This window comes from Eriocheir sinensis, chromosome 27, assembly GCF_024679095.1.
Source record: "Eriocheir sinensis breed Jianghai 21 chromosome 27, ASM2467909v1, whole genome shotgun sequence".
Classification (NCBI taxonomy): Eukaryota; Metazoa; Arthropoda; class Malacostraca; order Decapoda; family Varunidae; genus Eriocheir; species Eriocheir sinensis.
Window position 1 is genome coordinate 3,388,823 of NC_066535.1, and position 16,436 is coordinate 3,405,258.

Sequence of the window (16,436 nt, forward strand, 5' to 3'; positions counted from 1 at the left end):
CTAGTGAATGGTGTTGGTGGCCTTATTTCATGCTGATTAACTACTTAAGCAAAAGTGGTTTGACGTTACTTTATTGTTGTTATTATTATTATTGCTATTATTATTATTATTATTATTATTATTATTATTATTATTATTATTATTATTATTATTATTATTATTATTATTATTATTATTATCATCATTATTGTTATGGTGACAGCTGTGCCTGAATCTGAACCTTTCACCCCTGCCAGGCCACCACGCTGACCTGCCCGTGCTGATAACCGAAGCCAGGCCTTAGATAAGGTGGGATGGCCGTTTTGATAAAAGAAACTTATTGATAAAGCAGTTTGTTTGCGATGCGCAACTTCATAAGTGTATTTTAATTATCGTGAAAGCATTCTCCTCCCCCTTGGAAAACACACTGATGGGACCTAAAAATAAGTTCCTGACGAGCCTCAAAGAATAAACTTATCAATCAGAATATTACCAGGGAGTCATTGATCACTAAAGCTGTCGCCTACTGCCCGGAAAAGATTTTTCAGTGTTCAAGCCAGTGTTTATAAAGGCAACACCATTGCAGTCTCCTCTGAACGCCAATGGGAATTTGATATCCTTTCTCCCAAAGTAGCTCGCAGGCAGAGTGCCATCTAGTGGCTGGAGAGGGCCACATGTAATTGGGGGGCCCATGTACCATTGGCACACGGGCACATATTGGCCAGTCCGACCCTGCTCGCAGCCTCGCAGCTTGAGGTCATTTAGTGACAGCTAATCATAAAACAGCAGGTGGGTATACTGAATAAAAAAGTGTGATAATTATACTAAGCTGCATATATATATATATATATATATATATATATATATATATATATATATATATATATATATATATATATATATATATATATATATATATATATATTGTTCTTTACAATGAATAATAACTTGATTGATAATTTATTGTTGCAGGTAGTATACACAACAAGGGAGAAGGGAGAAACATGCCATCCCAACCCCCAGGCAGGACAGTGTGTGATTATACAACTATTAGTACATGTGTAGGTAGCACCATGAAACTAAAAAGATACAATGGTAGGAAGGAATGCACAACAAGGGAGGGGGGCGGTACCTCCCCCTAGACAATAAGAAAATAAAATGTGGGGACGGAGAAGGACATTGCCCAAGCACTAGATGGGAATGAATACAGAGAGAGAGTAAATAGTCCTTAAAGTAGAATACTGCAGAAATCACAGCCTTGTATAGCACGGCAGTAGTTCAGGCTGGCAAACACTGCATCACCACCTTGGTGCAAACTGAGGGTGTTCCTTGAGGAGAGCAGGGAGGACATCATGGTTCAGGAGCCAACAAATTGTCTGGGGCAGGTCAAGGCAGTCCCGTGGCTTAAACTTAGCAATGAAAGGGCATTCCATGACATAGTGATGCAGTGTGTGGCCCCTCGGCCGGGCACATAGCGTGCAGCAGACACCCAGGGGAGTTACTAACCTCCCAGTAGTACCTTTAGCCTAGCCTAAAAGGCGCATTGCTACCACATCCTGAGGGGCACTGTGTCGCCCATAGGGGTAAACACAGTGCTGGGAGACACTAACATAGTGGAGGCTGCTGGTGCTGCCAGTGTCACAGCAGTGTCTGAGTTGGGTAGCAATGCTATCACGGAAATAATGCCTAAGTTTATTCTTAACATAGCTAAGCGTATAGTCAGGGTCAGGGTCCACTGTGTCATCCAGAAGGGCACGTCGAGCAAGGCAGTCTGCCTTCTCATTGAGCTAGATGCCCACATGGGAGGGCACCCAGGTGAAGTGGACCATGGCACCTGGGGCCTCAAGGGCACGGAGGGCAGTCAGGCACTTAGTCACAAGATCACACTCTGTAGGGGAGGAGGACACAAGTTCATGTAATGCAGCCTGGCTATCGACAAACAAGTATACATTTTCGTGCAAAGCTGCTACAGTGTGGAGAGCCTCAAGTATGAACGTAAATGAATGTAAACGATGAAACTTTTGGGTTTGTTGTAGCGGGTGAAAGGGGATGGAATGGCAATCAGTATAATGAATGTATTGACTTTAATGAGTGAAAATGAATGTAATGGCTGTAATAATGAATGTGAATGAAACTTTTGAGCCTGTTGTAGCGGGTGAAAGGGGATGGAATGGCAATCAGTATAATGAATGTATTGACTTTAATGAGTGAAAATGAATGTAATGGCTGTAATAATGAATGTGAATGAAACTTTTGAGCCTGTTGTAGCGGGTGAAAGGGGATGGAATGAATGTAAAAGCCGGTGTTGTAGGAATTAGTTCGCAGCCGCAAAATAGCTCGCAGGGAGAGGTTCAACTTGCTCACTTCTCTATATTTCTCTCACCGCTATCGTTAATTGTCTGTTTCGGTTCTAATACTTGGTAAAAACATCAAATAAATATTTTTAATCAAGAGAAGGTTTTATAATAAACGATCAGGGTAGATTTTAGAAAGAATTACCCCAAGTTGATGTTCACTCAATTCTTGCTGTTTTGATTGGTGTGTTATTTTCTTGCAGGCAATATCAACCCTTACAAAGATCACAAGTGGAGAAACTAGAACAGAACCAGGCAAATTAACAGATATTCCTACTGTGTATTCTCAATGGCGCATGCGTGGTGGACATGAGAGCGACTTATTTCTGCGAGGAGGTATCTCTCGCGACACCGGTGGAGAGATCAGCTGTTCCACCCAAACATTGCGGGAGGGTAAGTCAACTCCCTCAAGTGTCCCTTTTTTGCTCTGTGTGTTTACTGTGGCGGCCATGATATTGCCAACCTGTACACGCTGAACTGTGGGTAGTGTCTGTTATGTTTATTAGTGTCTTAAAGCAAACCTGAGACGTGTGTGAAGACAGGTAGAGGGAGTCAATAGCCCTCGTCTACTCCCCTTCTTACTTGGATGACCTTTCCCTATGAGCCAGGCTAGGGTGAACCGACAGGCACAGAACCGAAAGGTCTCACCAACCAATGCGCCAGCCTATCCAAACTCATCAAACAACATAACATAATCTAATAAGACATAGGCTGGAAAGTGCATTGGGAGTTCATTTCATATGGTCAGGGATAATAGTTGTAAAGCTTGTGGCCAAGAAAATCTTTAAGAGCAGCTTTGAAAACACCAAGGTCTCTCATCTCAGCAACTGCAGAGGGAAGTGAATTCCAGGACCCAACAACACGAACTGGGAAGGAACGACGCCGACACTCAAGGGAACAACGAGAATGAGCAAGCTTGAAGACATGACCTCTTGTACCTATGACTGGAGCAAGTTGCCTTCTTCGTCTTTACTCATTAATTACCTAACTGATGGGTAGCTGTGCATAGATGTCACACTTACTACAAAGGCTCAGGACTGCCACACAGCGGCTCAGTACCCGGTAAAATTTAAAGGTCAACTCGGCTGTGTTAGGCCTAAGATTGCTTGTTTATTTGGAAGTTGTTGCACACTCCCCAGGGTGACACAAGAAAGACAATAGACTTATTTCCATTGTGTTTCTGCTAATACAATCAAAGCCTCAATAAGGGGTAAATTTAATCCTAAAGGTGATTATATACTGTATAAGAATAATTACTTACAAAATAAATAGAATAATTTATTGTGAAAATTGCATGCATGTGCAAAGCTTACATTCTACAATTGTACATAAATTTGATCACTTTCTTGAATGACTGTATACATGACCTGTGGCTTTGTTGATTTTTAAAAACTATCTTTAGCAGTAGTGTTTTGTACAGAGGTGGTGAGCCCCTGTGTATTTAAAGCTGGACTTTCCTAGTGAGGTGTTGAACCTTGGAATCTGGAGTGATGCCTGGCCTATATTGTGACTTTGACTTATTAAAGTAAATTGGTTGGGCAAGTTTGCTGAGGAGACACCATTTACAATTTGGTGAACCTGGTTGAGTGTCCGTGTTCTCAGACGCATTCGTCTCTCAGCAGTTATTTCCCAAGGCCAAAGTATATTAGTTGGGTTCTCTTGTATGTTTTCCACATTTTTGGTACAGAAGCCTTGTCAAACTATTGCTAGGCTCAAAACTACCCATGAAAATACCCTCAAACTGCCAAAAACCGTGATTCAGTTAAGAATCTACATAGTGCTTAATCAGTTTCAGACCTGGTAAATGGAGTATGCATAAAGAGACTGAGTTGAATTGAAATGTGTTTATAGAATTTGAGTGAAAAAAAATAGAAGGGAGGTCAGTTTTGTGATGTCGAGAAATTTGATGTTTGAGTAGGAGGGAAGACTATGGGGGACATATACATTTTTGTAACTATTTTGCTTTTCTCTATATATTATGTAGGTAAGAGATGAGTGAGCTAGATTCAAAGCAAATGTAAAATGAGAGCTGATAGGAAAAATAAGTATGTTCAATCAAGTGACCATACCACTCACTTTCAAAAATTATTTGCAGTGGGATTCATCACCAAGGCATCCATTCAGTGATACTATAACAAGACATTAATTTAGAATATGTCTTGAGGCACAAATTCAAGTAACATTTGATTGATGGTGTTATGAATATTCTCATAATATAGTGATATTGAATTATGGCTCTTAACAATTTTCATTTTGCAGAGATCCACAAATGGCAAAGATGTTAGCAGCTCATGGAAAGTGGCTAGGGAAACATGTGTTGCAGGTAAATATATTTCTTGTCTCATTTATATCCAGTTTTCTAACAGATCTGAGAAAAAGAGGCTCCTTTTATCATGATTATGAGACATGTTTGACGGATGTATTGTTTTGATTATTTTCTTATCTTTATCATCTTATGTTTTTCCTTAATCATACATAATTTGAATTCAAAATTATAGACAGTGTGGCAATATTTAAAACACTTGTTAATTTCACCTTGGGCTACTTGAGCAGCAATGTGATTTCCTCTTTCAGCAGACAGCAGGCTTGGGGAGAGCCACCTCAGTATGTGGTCTTCATACCAGCCCAGTGTGAGTGTTGCCTCACTGTTCATCTTGTGGGTCAAGGAACCATAAGTCACTATTCATGCTATATACTTCTCTTAGTGTGTAATGTCATATAATTGAATGATAGCTGCAGTACTATTTTGATTGATAACAGGTTTTTCAGGGATATATGTATATTCCCAACAATTATTTTAAAGTATCTAGCTACTGGCACTGATTTCTTATTACTCAGGCATTTTGTATCATCTTCAGTCCTTTCCCCTCACGGATGCTGCCCATATACTAGGGGTTTGTCTGGCCTCACATGGGGCATGCACCTCGTGTGGGGGTCTCTCTACACACAGCCCTTTTAAAAAGGCACAGTGGAGTCGAAGGTTCTTTTGTATCTTCATTTTGCCTCCTCTTACTGACACTCTTCCATCTCTTAAATTCCATTAGATTTGTTTCCTCTCTATCTATCTTCCATCAATATTTTCATTCTGACTTTTTCTGAACAGTACTAACTGCATGCCTCCCCCCCTCCCATGGCACTGCTGCACACGCCTTTTTACTCCCCCTCATCCCTATGCTATCCAAATCCCTTATGCAACCAGTTTATCAGCATCTTCATTCCTTCAATCCCTCTGCTGACAAACCTGTATCAGTTTTCCTATATCTGTATTTCCTCCTGCCAGCAACTTGAACTCTTTTTCATGAGAGGAGCATCAAGACACTTCTCCAACTGGAATTCACCCTCTCTTTTTTGACCTGTCATTCTGTTTTCTTTACAGGAGCAGTTCATAATAGGCTTTTTTGTTTCTTTGTTTTGCCCTTGAGCTACTGCTTCTGCTGTAAAGAAACAAAAAACAAACAAATGAAATACACAAACAAACATTAGTTCATGGTAAAACTGGATGATGTAATTTTTTCTTCTTTTTTCATTCTTTTATTTCATGTCACAGGAGATTTTTTTTTATATTTGCTATACTGCTGATGAGATTTTCTATGTTAGTTTTTGCAGGACCTTGGATGTCAAGAGTGATGACTACCAGTACATCCACAAGTCCAAAGTGCCCTCAATGCATTTCCAGAAGTCTCTCCTGAGGCTCCCGATTCCAGGTAATCCTCTCAAGATTTTTGCACATGGTATTCAGGGGTGACTAGGGGAAAAAAAAGTGATGAATAGCTGGTGTTAAATTTTTACATCACTTACTATAGATCTGCGATGGGCAACGAGTAAACACATATTTACTTAACTTGGTCTCCTCCTTGCAGTACACAGATGTAGACGTATTAGATTATTGCGGGGAGAAACGGCATCATTGGTACATTAGGTTAGGTCACTTAGTAGGCTGTCAAGTTAGAACTAAAGCAGCACAATGGCAGAGAGTTGGTATATACTACATCTTTATTTGACTTTGCCTTCTCTTACTACAAAGTGATGGTGAGCAGTTGTTTTAGACATTATCCATCAGTATGTTTCAGGATTGTAATTTACAGTACTATAACAGTCCCTTCTCACGACCATTGTGTGTCTAATGATCCATCTTCATGTGCCCTTGTTTGGAGATTCACCATAAGTTGCAATATTATAGATAATCCTGATACGAATATATTGTAAACATTAGGATGTATTGACTCAACCAAAATGAAAGCAAACAACTATGCTCATGATGTATTCTCAGAGTTAGACAAGACATGTGACCGCTACTTGAGGTCACAGAAAGCCATACTGTCAGACGAAGAATACCAACGAACAGAGCAGGCAGTGGCTCAGTTTAGAAGTGGACCTGGGCCAGCCTTGCAGTACCAGCTGAAGAACCAGGACAAGGTGAAAATGAAGTACTTTACCAAATGGAATGTTGGCAGGATTTATTGGGCTTCTTTATGTAATTATTGCATGGAAATTTAATTTGGAAGTGATATGAAAGGTTGGAAGATATGTAACAAGGAAACATTGTGGTCCACTAGGCAAACAAGCACACCAGCTACATTTCTGGCCCGTGGTTTGACATGTACCTGAGTGACCGTGCTCCACTCGTCCTGAACTACAACCCCTTCCTTGCCTTAAGTCCTGAGGAGCGGCCTGGCTATGCAGACCCTTTGATCCGTGCCACCAATACCCTGGTGGCATCACTGAGGTAGGTAAGGTGGTCGGAAATTGGGTAAAATAAGAATAACCTGAAAAAGCAGAACTGAGATTATTGCTGCTTCTTGATTCAAGTGTATAATATAAGATGTAGTTTATTAGATTCTTCTTAGATAATGCAAAAATGAAGAGGTATGCTGCTCTGGATAATTCACTTCTTAGTACATAATTACTTAATGTTATATTTTCCTGCAGGATTATGCGCACTCTCCGGGATAATGTCCTGGAACCGGTCGTGTATCACCTTAATCCAGCCAAGAGCGACACCCCACTGTTCCGCAAAGTTACGGGATGGACCCCCTCTGCCATCTCCGCATATGCTGCTTATGCATTCAAGGTAAACAGTGTGACCTCATGGAACATCCAGTTATCACTTTTGTATGGTAAGATGTAAAGTAGAAAATATTTATTACGGTATATTTTGCATCTGCTGAAATGCCAGTGGAGGCTTTTTGTATTGTATTTGTAATGTAAAATTTTGACTCATCCTTTGCCCCTTTTCTAGTCTGTCGCTTTTTAAGGAAGCCAAAACAAGCTGCACGATCATTTTGACAGTCCCCAACACCCACATCCCGTGTTATTGGAGCAGGTTTCCTTTTAGTCGCCTCTGATGACGCTGGGATATTACTGGGAAGAATTTTTCAATCCCTGTGTCTGTGGCAAAATACTTACTATATACCAAATGTATGAAATATTTATTTTAGCATAGATGAGGCAAAAATTTTAGAACCTAAACACACCAAGAAATGTAGTCTATTGTTAGTGAAGTACCTACATATAAGGGCACATAAACACTAACAGCTGATGAAACAGAAATTATAGTACAGGACTACTTTGGAAATACTGAAGATAGAAAAGTTACAGGAAAAAAGCATAAATGTATAAATGTGAAATGGCAGAGGCCTTAAGTGAAAAATGGGAAAGGGTAAAAGATACTACAGATATTGAAAAAGTTTTTGGAACATTTAAAGAAGTAATGTTAACTACAACAAAAATAAGTGTTAGGGATGAAAGTGGTGAGAGATGGAAAAAGAAAAGGAAATTCATGGTTGACAGAAGAGATAAGGACTTTAAGGAGGATAGTAAAAGAGAAAAGGGAACTTTTTAAGAAAACTCAAGAAAGAAATGTGGCTGAGCAAGTAAAAAGGGAAAGGAAAAAGAAATATAGAGAATGCAAAATTAAATTAAAACAAGAAATATAAGAAAGAAAGAAGAGAGTTGATGAAGACTTTGGAAAAAGATTAAGTGAAAAATATAAGGAAACAGAAAATCATATTGGAAAGCAGTAAAGAACGAAAGAAATGTAGAAAATATCTCCCCAAGTAAAATAAATGAAGTTATGGATGAGAATGGAAAGATGTTGAAAGACGGGGAAACTGTGAAAGAGAGATGGAGAGAATATTTCAAAAACTTAATGAATTTTGAAGACAGAGGTCCAGTGGTTGTAACAGCAGTAATTTTGATTGGAGGTAGAGGAGGAGTATATAAAGAAAGAAGTATAACATATGAAGAAGTAAATCAAGCAATAAAAAGATTAAAAATGGAAAGGCAGCAGGAATTGATGGAATTACAGCAGAAATGTTGAAGTGTGGAGATGATGATGTTACTAAATGGATGGTCAAGATATGTGAAGTAGTATGGGGGGGGTGCCAGCAGGCTGGACAGAAGCCATCATTGTCCCAGTTTACAAGGGGAAGGGCAGGAGAGGGGAATGTGGGAGCTATAGAGGTATAATTCTGCTGAGTATACCTGTAAAGGTATATGGAAAAGTCATAATAGAGAGGGTGCAAAGAATTACAAAAGAGAAAATCAGTGAAGAACAAGGAGGCTTCAGGAAGGGAAGGGGATGTGTGGATCAGATATTTTCCTTCAGGATGGTAGTAGAAAAAATATTAGCAAAAGGAAAAAAACTATACGGTCATAATTCATAGATCTAGAAAAAGCTTATGACAGAGTCGATTGGCTGGCATTGTGGGACATTTTAAAGATGTATGGTGTGGGAGGAAAACTGCTTAATGCAATAAAGTCTTTCTATGAGGATGCATCCACATGTGTCAAAATTAGTGGAGAAACAAGTGAACATTTTAAGATAAAAGTGGGCTTGAGGCAGGGGTGCGTCATGTCACCATGGTTGTTCAATATTTATATGGATGGTGTTGCAAGAGAAATGAAGGGCAAAGTTGGGGAAGTTGGAGTAAAAATGTACGCTGAGGGAAGGAAGTGGGTGCTGAATTCAGTCTTATTTGCTGATGACACAGTGCTCATTGTAGAAAATGAAAATGACTTGCAAAATTTGGTCACTGTTTTTTATAGTGTATGTAAAAGGAGAAAGCTGAAAGTAAAAGCAAAAGTAAAGTGATGGTTTGTGAGCGGAGTAGAAGTGAGGTTGTGGATTTTGTATGCCCATGAGTGGGAATTGAATGTGAAAAAGAATGCAAAATATTTTTGAATGCTGAAGAAATGGAGGAGGTCAGTGTGTTTAAGTACCTTGGATCAGTTATGTGTAAGCATGGTGGTACAGAAGGAGAGACAAAAGAAAGGGCATTGCAAGGAAGAAAGGTGGTAGGGTCTTTGGGAAAGTGTGAGCATGTAGGTAAAGAGGGATTTGAGAAATACAATAGTAGTACCAATCCTCACATATGCAAGTGAAACATGGGCCTGGAATGAAAGTCAGAGGTCTAGAGTGCATGCAGTGGAAATGAGTTATTTGAGGAGTGTTTGTGGTGTGAGTAGAATGGATGAAATGAGTAATGAATGTGTGTATGAGCGTTTTGGAATGTGTCACGTGGGTGAAGGGAAGAAGTGTGGAGTGGTGGAAGAAGTGAAGCGACAGACTTTAAAGTGGTTTGGCCACATGGAGCGAATGGAGGAGAGTAAGATGACCAGGAGGGTGTATGCGAGTGAGATAGAGGGAGGGAATGTTAGAGGACGACCTCCAGTGAAATGGAGAGATAGGGTGCAGGCGTATGTCAGGGAGAGGGGTGAAAGATCCTTGAGAAACTTTGAGCAGGCAAGGAGGGAGTGTCTGGATAGAGAGAAATGGAAGCTCTTCTGCCATGGCCATCCCCTGGTGGGAGCTCCTAGGAGCAGGTGTTAAAGATAAATGAATGAATGATTACCGTGACAAATATTTGATAATGTGTGATTTTTTTAATTTCTTTTACCAGGCCTTCCCTCTAGACATGTCTCAGTTTGGCAACTTGTTCAACTCGACACGAATCCCTGAGATTGGCAAGGACCGCCTCCGCTGTGACCCGAAGGCCAGGCACATGCTGATCACCAAAAACGGCCACTTCTATATATTTGATGTGTTTGACAGAGATGGTAAGTGTTCAGTCTTATCATCGTGAATGAAAGAGAAACTAACCGTGTCAATACAAGTTTAGGAATTCTGCATGTTAGTATTAGTAATAAAAATGTGGGAATATAAATTTATTTGATTATAAAATTAAGAAAATGTTTTCCAGGTAACATCCTGTCACCTGAACATGTTTATGCATGTGTGTCCTATATCTACAATGACCCAACTCCCCCACCCCAGCACTCTATTGCTATATTCTCCACGGAGAATAGGGACACATGGGCCAAGTGTCGAGCTGAGTTGGTGGAAGCAGGAAATGAAGGTGTTTTGAATGCTCTTGATACAGCTGCTTTCAACATTGTTTTTGATAAGGAAGAGGTTGGCATGGACCCTTACAAGATGTATCATACATTCCTTCATGGTGATGGAGATAATAGGTAAGCTTCTGTATTTTGTCAAAATCATGAATTTTGAGACGTGGTCTAAGTGTCATGTACAGTGTGTGTCTGTGTGTGCCATCCATGTTCATCACAAATCATATTTTTTTGTTACTTGGACTTTGTTTATGTTGGTCTTTCCTTACACCCTCCATGCAGCAAGGTTTCATAACGTAAGGCTTTTAATTATCTTGATAACTGTACTGGAGGGAGACCCGAGTCCTCAGTCATGACCTCTTAAATAGAAGTCCACTCTGCATGCTTCTTGTGACACACAGTGGAACACAGAGACCTTATTTATCTTCATGTCCAAAGGATTAATGTTTATGAAAATTGTTGAATGCAAATCATGTGTTTTCAATAGGAAGGCCAGATATATGACCATTTAATGACTGATATTTAATGATTTTAAACTAACTCAGTACAAATTTGTGTTATATGTGATCCACTTATGAATCTACATTTTTTTAAGGTGGTTTGACAAGTCCTTTTCCTTGATCTTCACGGCTGATGGTCAACTGGCCCTCAACTTTGAACATGCTTGGGGTGACGGGGTGGCAGTCATGAGTTACTTCAACGAGATGACAAAGGAGCTTGCAAACCGACCCCACATCCACCCTGACACCAAACCTGCATCCATTGATGCGTCACAGTACGTCAAGAGGCTGGGTAAGGAAAGGGTTTGCAGCGACTGCTGGCCTTGGTTTAATTTTTTCACGGGGACTTGTGAATTAAGCATCCCTGAATCCACACATTACATATCTTTCTTGTTATAGATTTGGAAGTTTCCAGTAATTTTTACTGAGACAAGTTTTTGGGTGAGCCAGAAACCTAGAATTGAAGCCCCAAGTTTCACATATTGTTTTGCAGTACTGATTGAGCATGATGTTTTGTGCATGCCACTTATTTTCATATTCATCATCATTGTCATCATCATCATCATCATTTTTTTCCTTATTTAATTGTAATCTAGTATTTTTTGATGCTTAGATAGGTGTGAATTTTATGGTCTGTTGCAGAGTTCACTTTGACCCCAAGTCTGGAGGCAGCCATCGACAAGGCCCGCCAGCACTATAAGGCCAACACAAGTGCCCTTCATGTTAATGTGTTGGATTCAAGTATATTTGGCAAAAACTTTTGCAAGAAGCACAAAATATCTCCAGATGCTGTCATGCAGCTGGGATTTCAGGTGAGTCAAAAATATTATGTTCATATATGTGCATACCTGTTGTGGGGCCAGAGAGGGGGGTCCTCTTGGGGGCAAAGCCATTTATAGGGGATCACCAGAGTTATTTTCACTCGGTATAATTGTTAAAAATAGTAATCTCTGACCAGTTAATTAGTTTATAACTATTTATAAACTAATAGATTCCCAACTGGACCCAACAAATAGTATACTATGAGTGTAAAATAGTGACATCAAGGCCAAGGCTGCGCACCATGAGGGTAATTATTGATATTATGGCCGACACTTTCTTTATTAGCCATTCATCAAAAAAGGTGAAGATATTGTGGAAGGTGTAGTGTTGCAGTGTGGACAGTACTGTGGTGAGGTGTTATGGTGAGGCCAGCTGCACAGGATTTGACTCCAAGTAGCTGGGAATTAGGGATGAAGAGATCCTGCATGAATGATTTGAAGAAGGTGGTGTATAAAATAGTACTCAGAGGAACTCATCATACACTATTGAGGCTAGGTTTAGTTCTTTGTCTTCTTAATAAGAAGGCTTCATAGGGAATATTTTTGTTGTTACTCTTAGACACTGTCTTGCCTATGTGAGAAAAAATGAGTAATTTAAAAAGTTGCTAAATCAACAAATGAAAGCACTCATTAACATGTTGGCAATAAATATGATAAAGATAAGATAAGTTTCAAAATACTAAAGTAGGTATCCCTTACAGTTGAGGTGTCATTATACACATCTGTATGTATTTTTTTATTCATCTTCTAGGCAGCGTATTACCTTCAAAATGGCCATGTAGCGGCCACATACGAGTCCTGCAGCACGGCGGCCTTCAAGCACGGCCGCACAGAAACCGTCCGTCCTGCCACCCTGGAGACCACAGCGTTTGTCAAGGCCATCGCTCAAGCACAGCCACCAAGCAATTCTGAACTCAAGAAAATGTTAATGGAGTGTTCCAAAGTACACGGCAACCTAACAAAAGAGGCAGCCATGGGTAAGCACTTAGTTGGATTAAACATGCAACTGCTGTAGAGCCCCTTATATTGTAAATCCTTTTCTTCCTCTTTGTCATATAATGTCTTGGGTACTGCTAGGAGTCCTACATTGTGTATGGCATGAGTTAGACATGTTCTGACTTCTTTCACTGTCTACCATACTCATAACCTTCCCTATATTCCAGTTTTCATTAATGGAAAGAACATGACTGGATGACTCACCATTTGAAAACTCTTTCCAGGACAAGGGTTTGATAGACATCTCTTTGGGTTACGAAAACTGGCTGAGGCTCAGGGTTCCCCACTGCCAGAGCTCTTCACTGACCCGAGTTATGCCAAGATCAACCACATCATAATCTCCACTTCCACTCTCCCCTCAGCAGCCATTATGTTTGGAGGCTTTGCCCCTGTGGTGAGAGATGGCTTTGGTGTTGGGTAAGTATTGCAAGCCCCAAGCAGGGGTTGAGAATCATTGACATAGTGTATGAACAGGACAGATGGGGATTTTTCTGCCCTTCGGGAGCTTAAAGAAGCAAGCATCAGAAGAGATAGCTTTTTTTTGGGGTGCTGCTTAGTGCCGTTAGCTTTTATTATTTTTTTTGGGTGCTGCCTAGCACTGGTAGGCTGTCTTGAGGGGCCTTGTGGATGACCCCAGCCCATTAGTGGTGTAGGCAAGTTCTCTTTATAGTGGCTTTTTAAAAATTTTTTTTTTACAGCAAAGGAGACAGATCAAGGGCTTAAAAAAAAGAAAGAAAACAATAATAAAAAAAACTGCTATTAATCGCCCCTAAAAAGATTGGAGAGGAGTGGCCAAAAGAGAAGTATATATATAAATATATATATATATAAAGTGCCATGATATATGCATCTTGCTTGTCCCTTGCTGCTCCCCACTTGAACGAAGTCGCTAAAGTCTGGGTTCATTGAAGATCTGGGCAGCATGTGGGTACTCTTCCGCCACTTGGCGAGGGTTTGAAAAATCAGTGTGTTTTGGTGGGACTTGAACCGAGATCCACAGGCTCACCACACCTACATGCTGACCACTTGGCCACTGCCTCCCTGCTAGCTTGATCACATTATGTTGAAGTTGATGTTCATGTAAATTTGAATTAAGTGAATCTTTCTTCTTAGTTGCACAATAACTGTCTAGTATCACAAGGATGCACAAGGAGAGACAAAGAAACAAGGAGTGAGCCTGCAAAGGGTTAGTTGACCTGCACCATACACTGTTTTGTGGTCGGATTTATCATCTCAGACTGCATTGATTATAATCCATAAATAAATCTGTGCTACCTGGTATCACATACTTCAGAATAAGAACTGATTTTCATAAGGGATACCAGATGCTTGAGAGCGTCTATGAGTCAACCTCCACAGGGTAGAGGTAAAGCTCCTTGCACCCAAAGACCAATACCAGAAAATAGATAATCTTTGTCAGTACCAGTGGAAGGAAGTCATTGTTTACTGTGAATAATTATCAGTTATCCTATTTGCATCACACTTTTCTTCTAATCTTTTGTCATGAAATAGTTGTTGTGTTTGTGTTTGTCATATTGAGACACTCTTGCTTTCTTTCCAGGTACCAGATTAAGGATGACTCTTTGGGTATTGTTCTTTCCTCGTATCCCCCGCCCCGTGATGGCGCCGGCTTTCTTGAGTGTGCTGAGAAGGCGTACAAGCTGATCCACGACGTGCTCTCAACCTCTTAACGCAGTTTGTCACTCTGCCGTGTCGTCGGGTGTGCTATGTGAGTTTGTGGAGTGGATATGTACCAGAGAAATCATATATATTTATGATTAGTAATATTTACCCATTGTTATCTAAATCTTTTCATGAATTTGGTCTTGAATATTAGCACAAATAGCTTGTTAACTTGTATTTCCCCGCATGTGATACTAAAGACACCGACTCAAGGCAGTGGGAGGATTAGATGAAAGTGCACAGCATACATAGAAAATTGTTATAGAAAATTGTTAGTAGGTTTTAAGTTATCTCTACCTCACTGAAAACATTGCAAATACTTCTGAAACTGCCAATAAGAGGAATAGATTATTATATAATTTATTGCTATTGAACATTATTTATTTGTTTTTATATGTACTTATGATGATTTTATCTCAGTGCCCCCTTGTGCTGGAAGGCAGTTGACACTGATTTTTTCATTTGTAGCAGATTTGAATTAGCCGCTTATTTTAAGAGAGCTACCTTTTGAAAGACAGTGTTTCCCACTGGTGCTCCACTTGGATGTAGTCACAATCACAGTTAGGGTGAGTTAGCAACACCTTGGAGACCGTGATCTTTTGGTTCGTTGTAAAAAGGGTGAAGTGCAAGCAGGATGTGAACTCTGCATCATTGTGTTCATCATTGCTTACTTACTCAATAGTGAATAGTATTTTTTGTACATTTCTGTATGGTAAAATTTTGTTTTAGAAAGGGTTGCTTGCAATGTGATACTTTTCCTCTTTATGAATTATGTGAATATTTTGAGATCTTTCATAGTCTTATCAAAATCCTACTTCATAAAATTCATTAATTTTTCCTTGATTTTTTAAATAATTATGACTAAGTCTATGAAAATTCATTCAGCCTGTCCATCTTGATCATGTGTCTTCAGAGATGGTGTAATGAAAACTCTGAGACAAGTGATGTTAGAGAGAGGTCCTGTGAGATGAAATGACAGATGAATAAACCAATTCAGGCCGGGCCGGATTGTGGCGAAGTTCATAATTTGTGCCCTTGTTTTTGCATGGCCCACATTTTTAAAAATATTCTATTGTTTTTATTTGTGTCAAACAATACTTTGCTCTTTTACTTTTTTATTCGTTTACAAAAGGGCAGTTTCACTGCAGTTCACCAGTGCAGTGTGGTATTTTTAAGCGTTAAAGAAACACACTGTAGCTGGCCTGGTGTTGAGTGTGGGATCGACCATACCTCAGGCAGGACTGAGGTGCATGTTAACTCTCAGGTATACAACAGTAGTTCTTGGTACATGTAGATTTATTGTAGCAATTTATGTTTGATACTATTAACATGAATTCGTGAAATCAAGTGCTGTGAATCATTTCTTTTGTAGATCATGAGAAGGCATGTGACAGAGTGAAGATCTGCCTTATTATTCTGAATATTTAAAGAGAGCAGATTAGGGTTAGTAAAGCATTGCAATCACCTGATTATGGCTTGATTTATACCTTTAAAATCTAGAGTGAAATAAATAACATAAGTTCTTATGTAGTGTGGTGACTATGCCTGATGAACGAGCCTCCCATAACCCACTTAGCCAGTGGGGTACCTCTTTGGCCGACTCGGTAGGGAGTGGCTCTCCCGTCACATTTGTCGCGGGTTCAATCCCAGGCAGCCGGCGAATACCCTCACCTTGTCTTGATCAGTTTTTCCTGTGTTTCGATACACGCAGAGGACGTGTAGGAAAATAGAAAAAGAGAAAATAAACTCCCAGG

General features: G+C 39.9%; 1 protein-coding gene across 6 annotated transcripts; it reads left to right on the forward strand.

Annotated features, from left to right (window-relative positions):
* The first annotated feature begins 321 nt into the window (after nucleotides 1–321).
* Nucleotides 322–16,148, forward strand: LOC127004004 (carnitine O-palmitoyltransferase 2, mitochondrial-like). Of its 6 annotated transcripts, none has more exons than XM_050871156.1 (15): nucleotides 323–768; nucleotides 2,537–2,726; nucleotides 4,593–4,656; nucleotides 4,908–4,963; nucleotides 5,940–6,037; nucleotides 6,604–6,749; nucleotides 6,890–7,059; nucleotides 7,263–7,404; nucleotides 10,235–10,391; nucleotides 10,535–10,805; nucleotides 11,278–11,474; nucleotides 11,825–11,994; nucleotides 12,755–12,980; nucleotides 13,224–13,416; nucleotides 14,561–16,148. In XM_050871156.1, exons 3-15 carry the CDS (start codon nucleotides 4,603–4,605, stop codon nucleotides 14,688–14,690), a joined length of 2,010 nt encoding a protein of 669 aa, XP_050727113.1. In that variant the 5' UTR covers nucleotides 323–768; nucleotides 2,537–2,726; nucleotides 4,593–4,602; the 3' UTR covers nucleotides 14,691–16,148. The 6 variants fall into 6 exon arrangements, with proteins under 6 accessions (XP_050727114.1, XP_050727113.1, XP_050727110.1 ...); XM_050871153.1 differs by having other exon boundaries at nucleotides 324–768; nucleotides 5,931–6,037; XM_050871157.1 differs by lacking the exon at nucleotides 2,537–2,726 and having other exon boundaries at nucleotides 322–768.
* The last annotated feature ends 288 nt before the right edge of the window (nucleotides 16,149–16,436 follow it).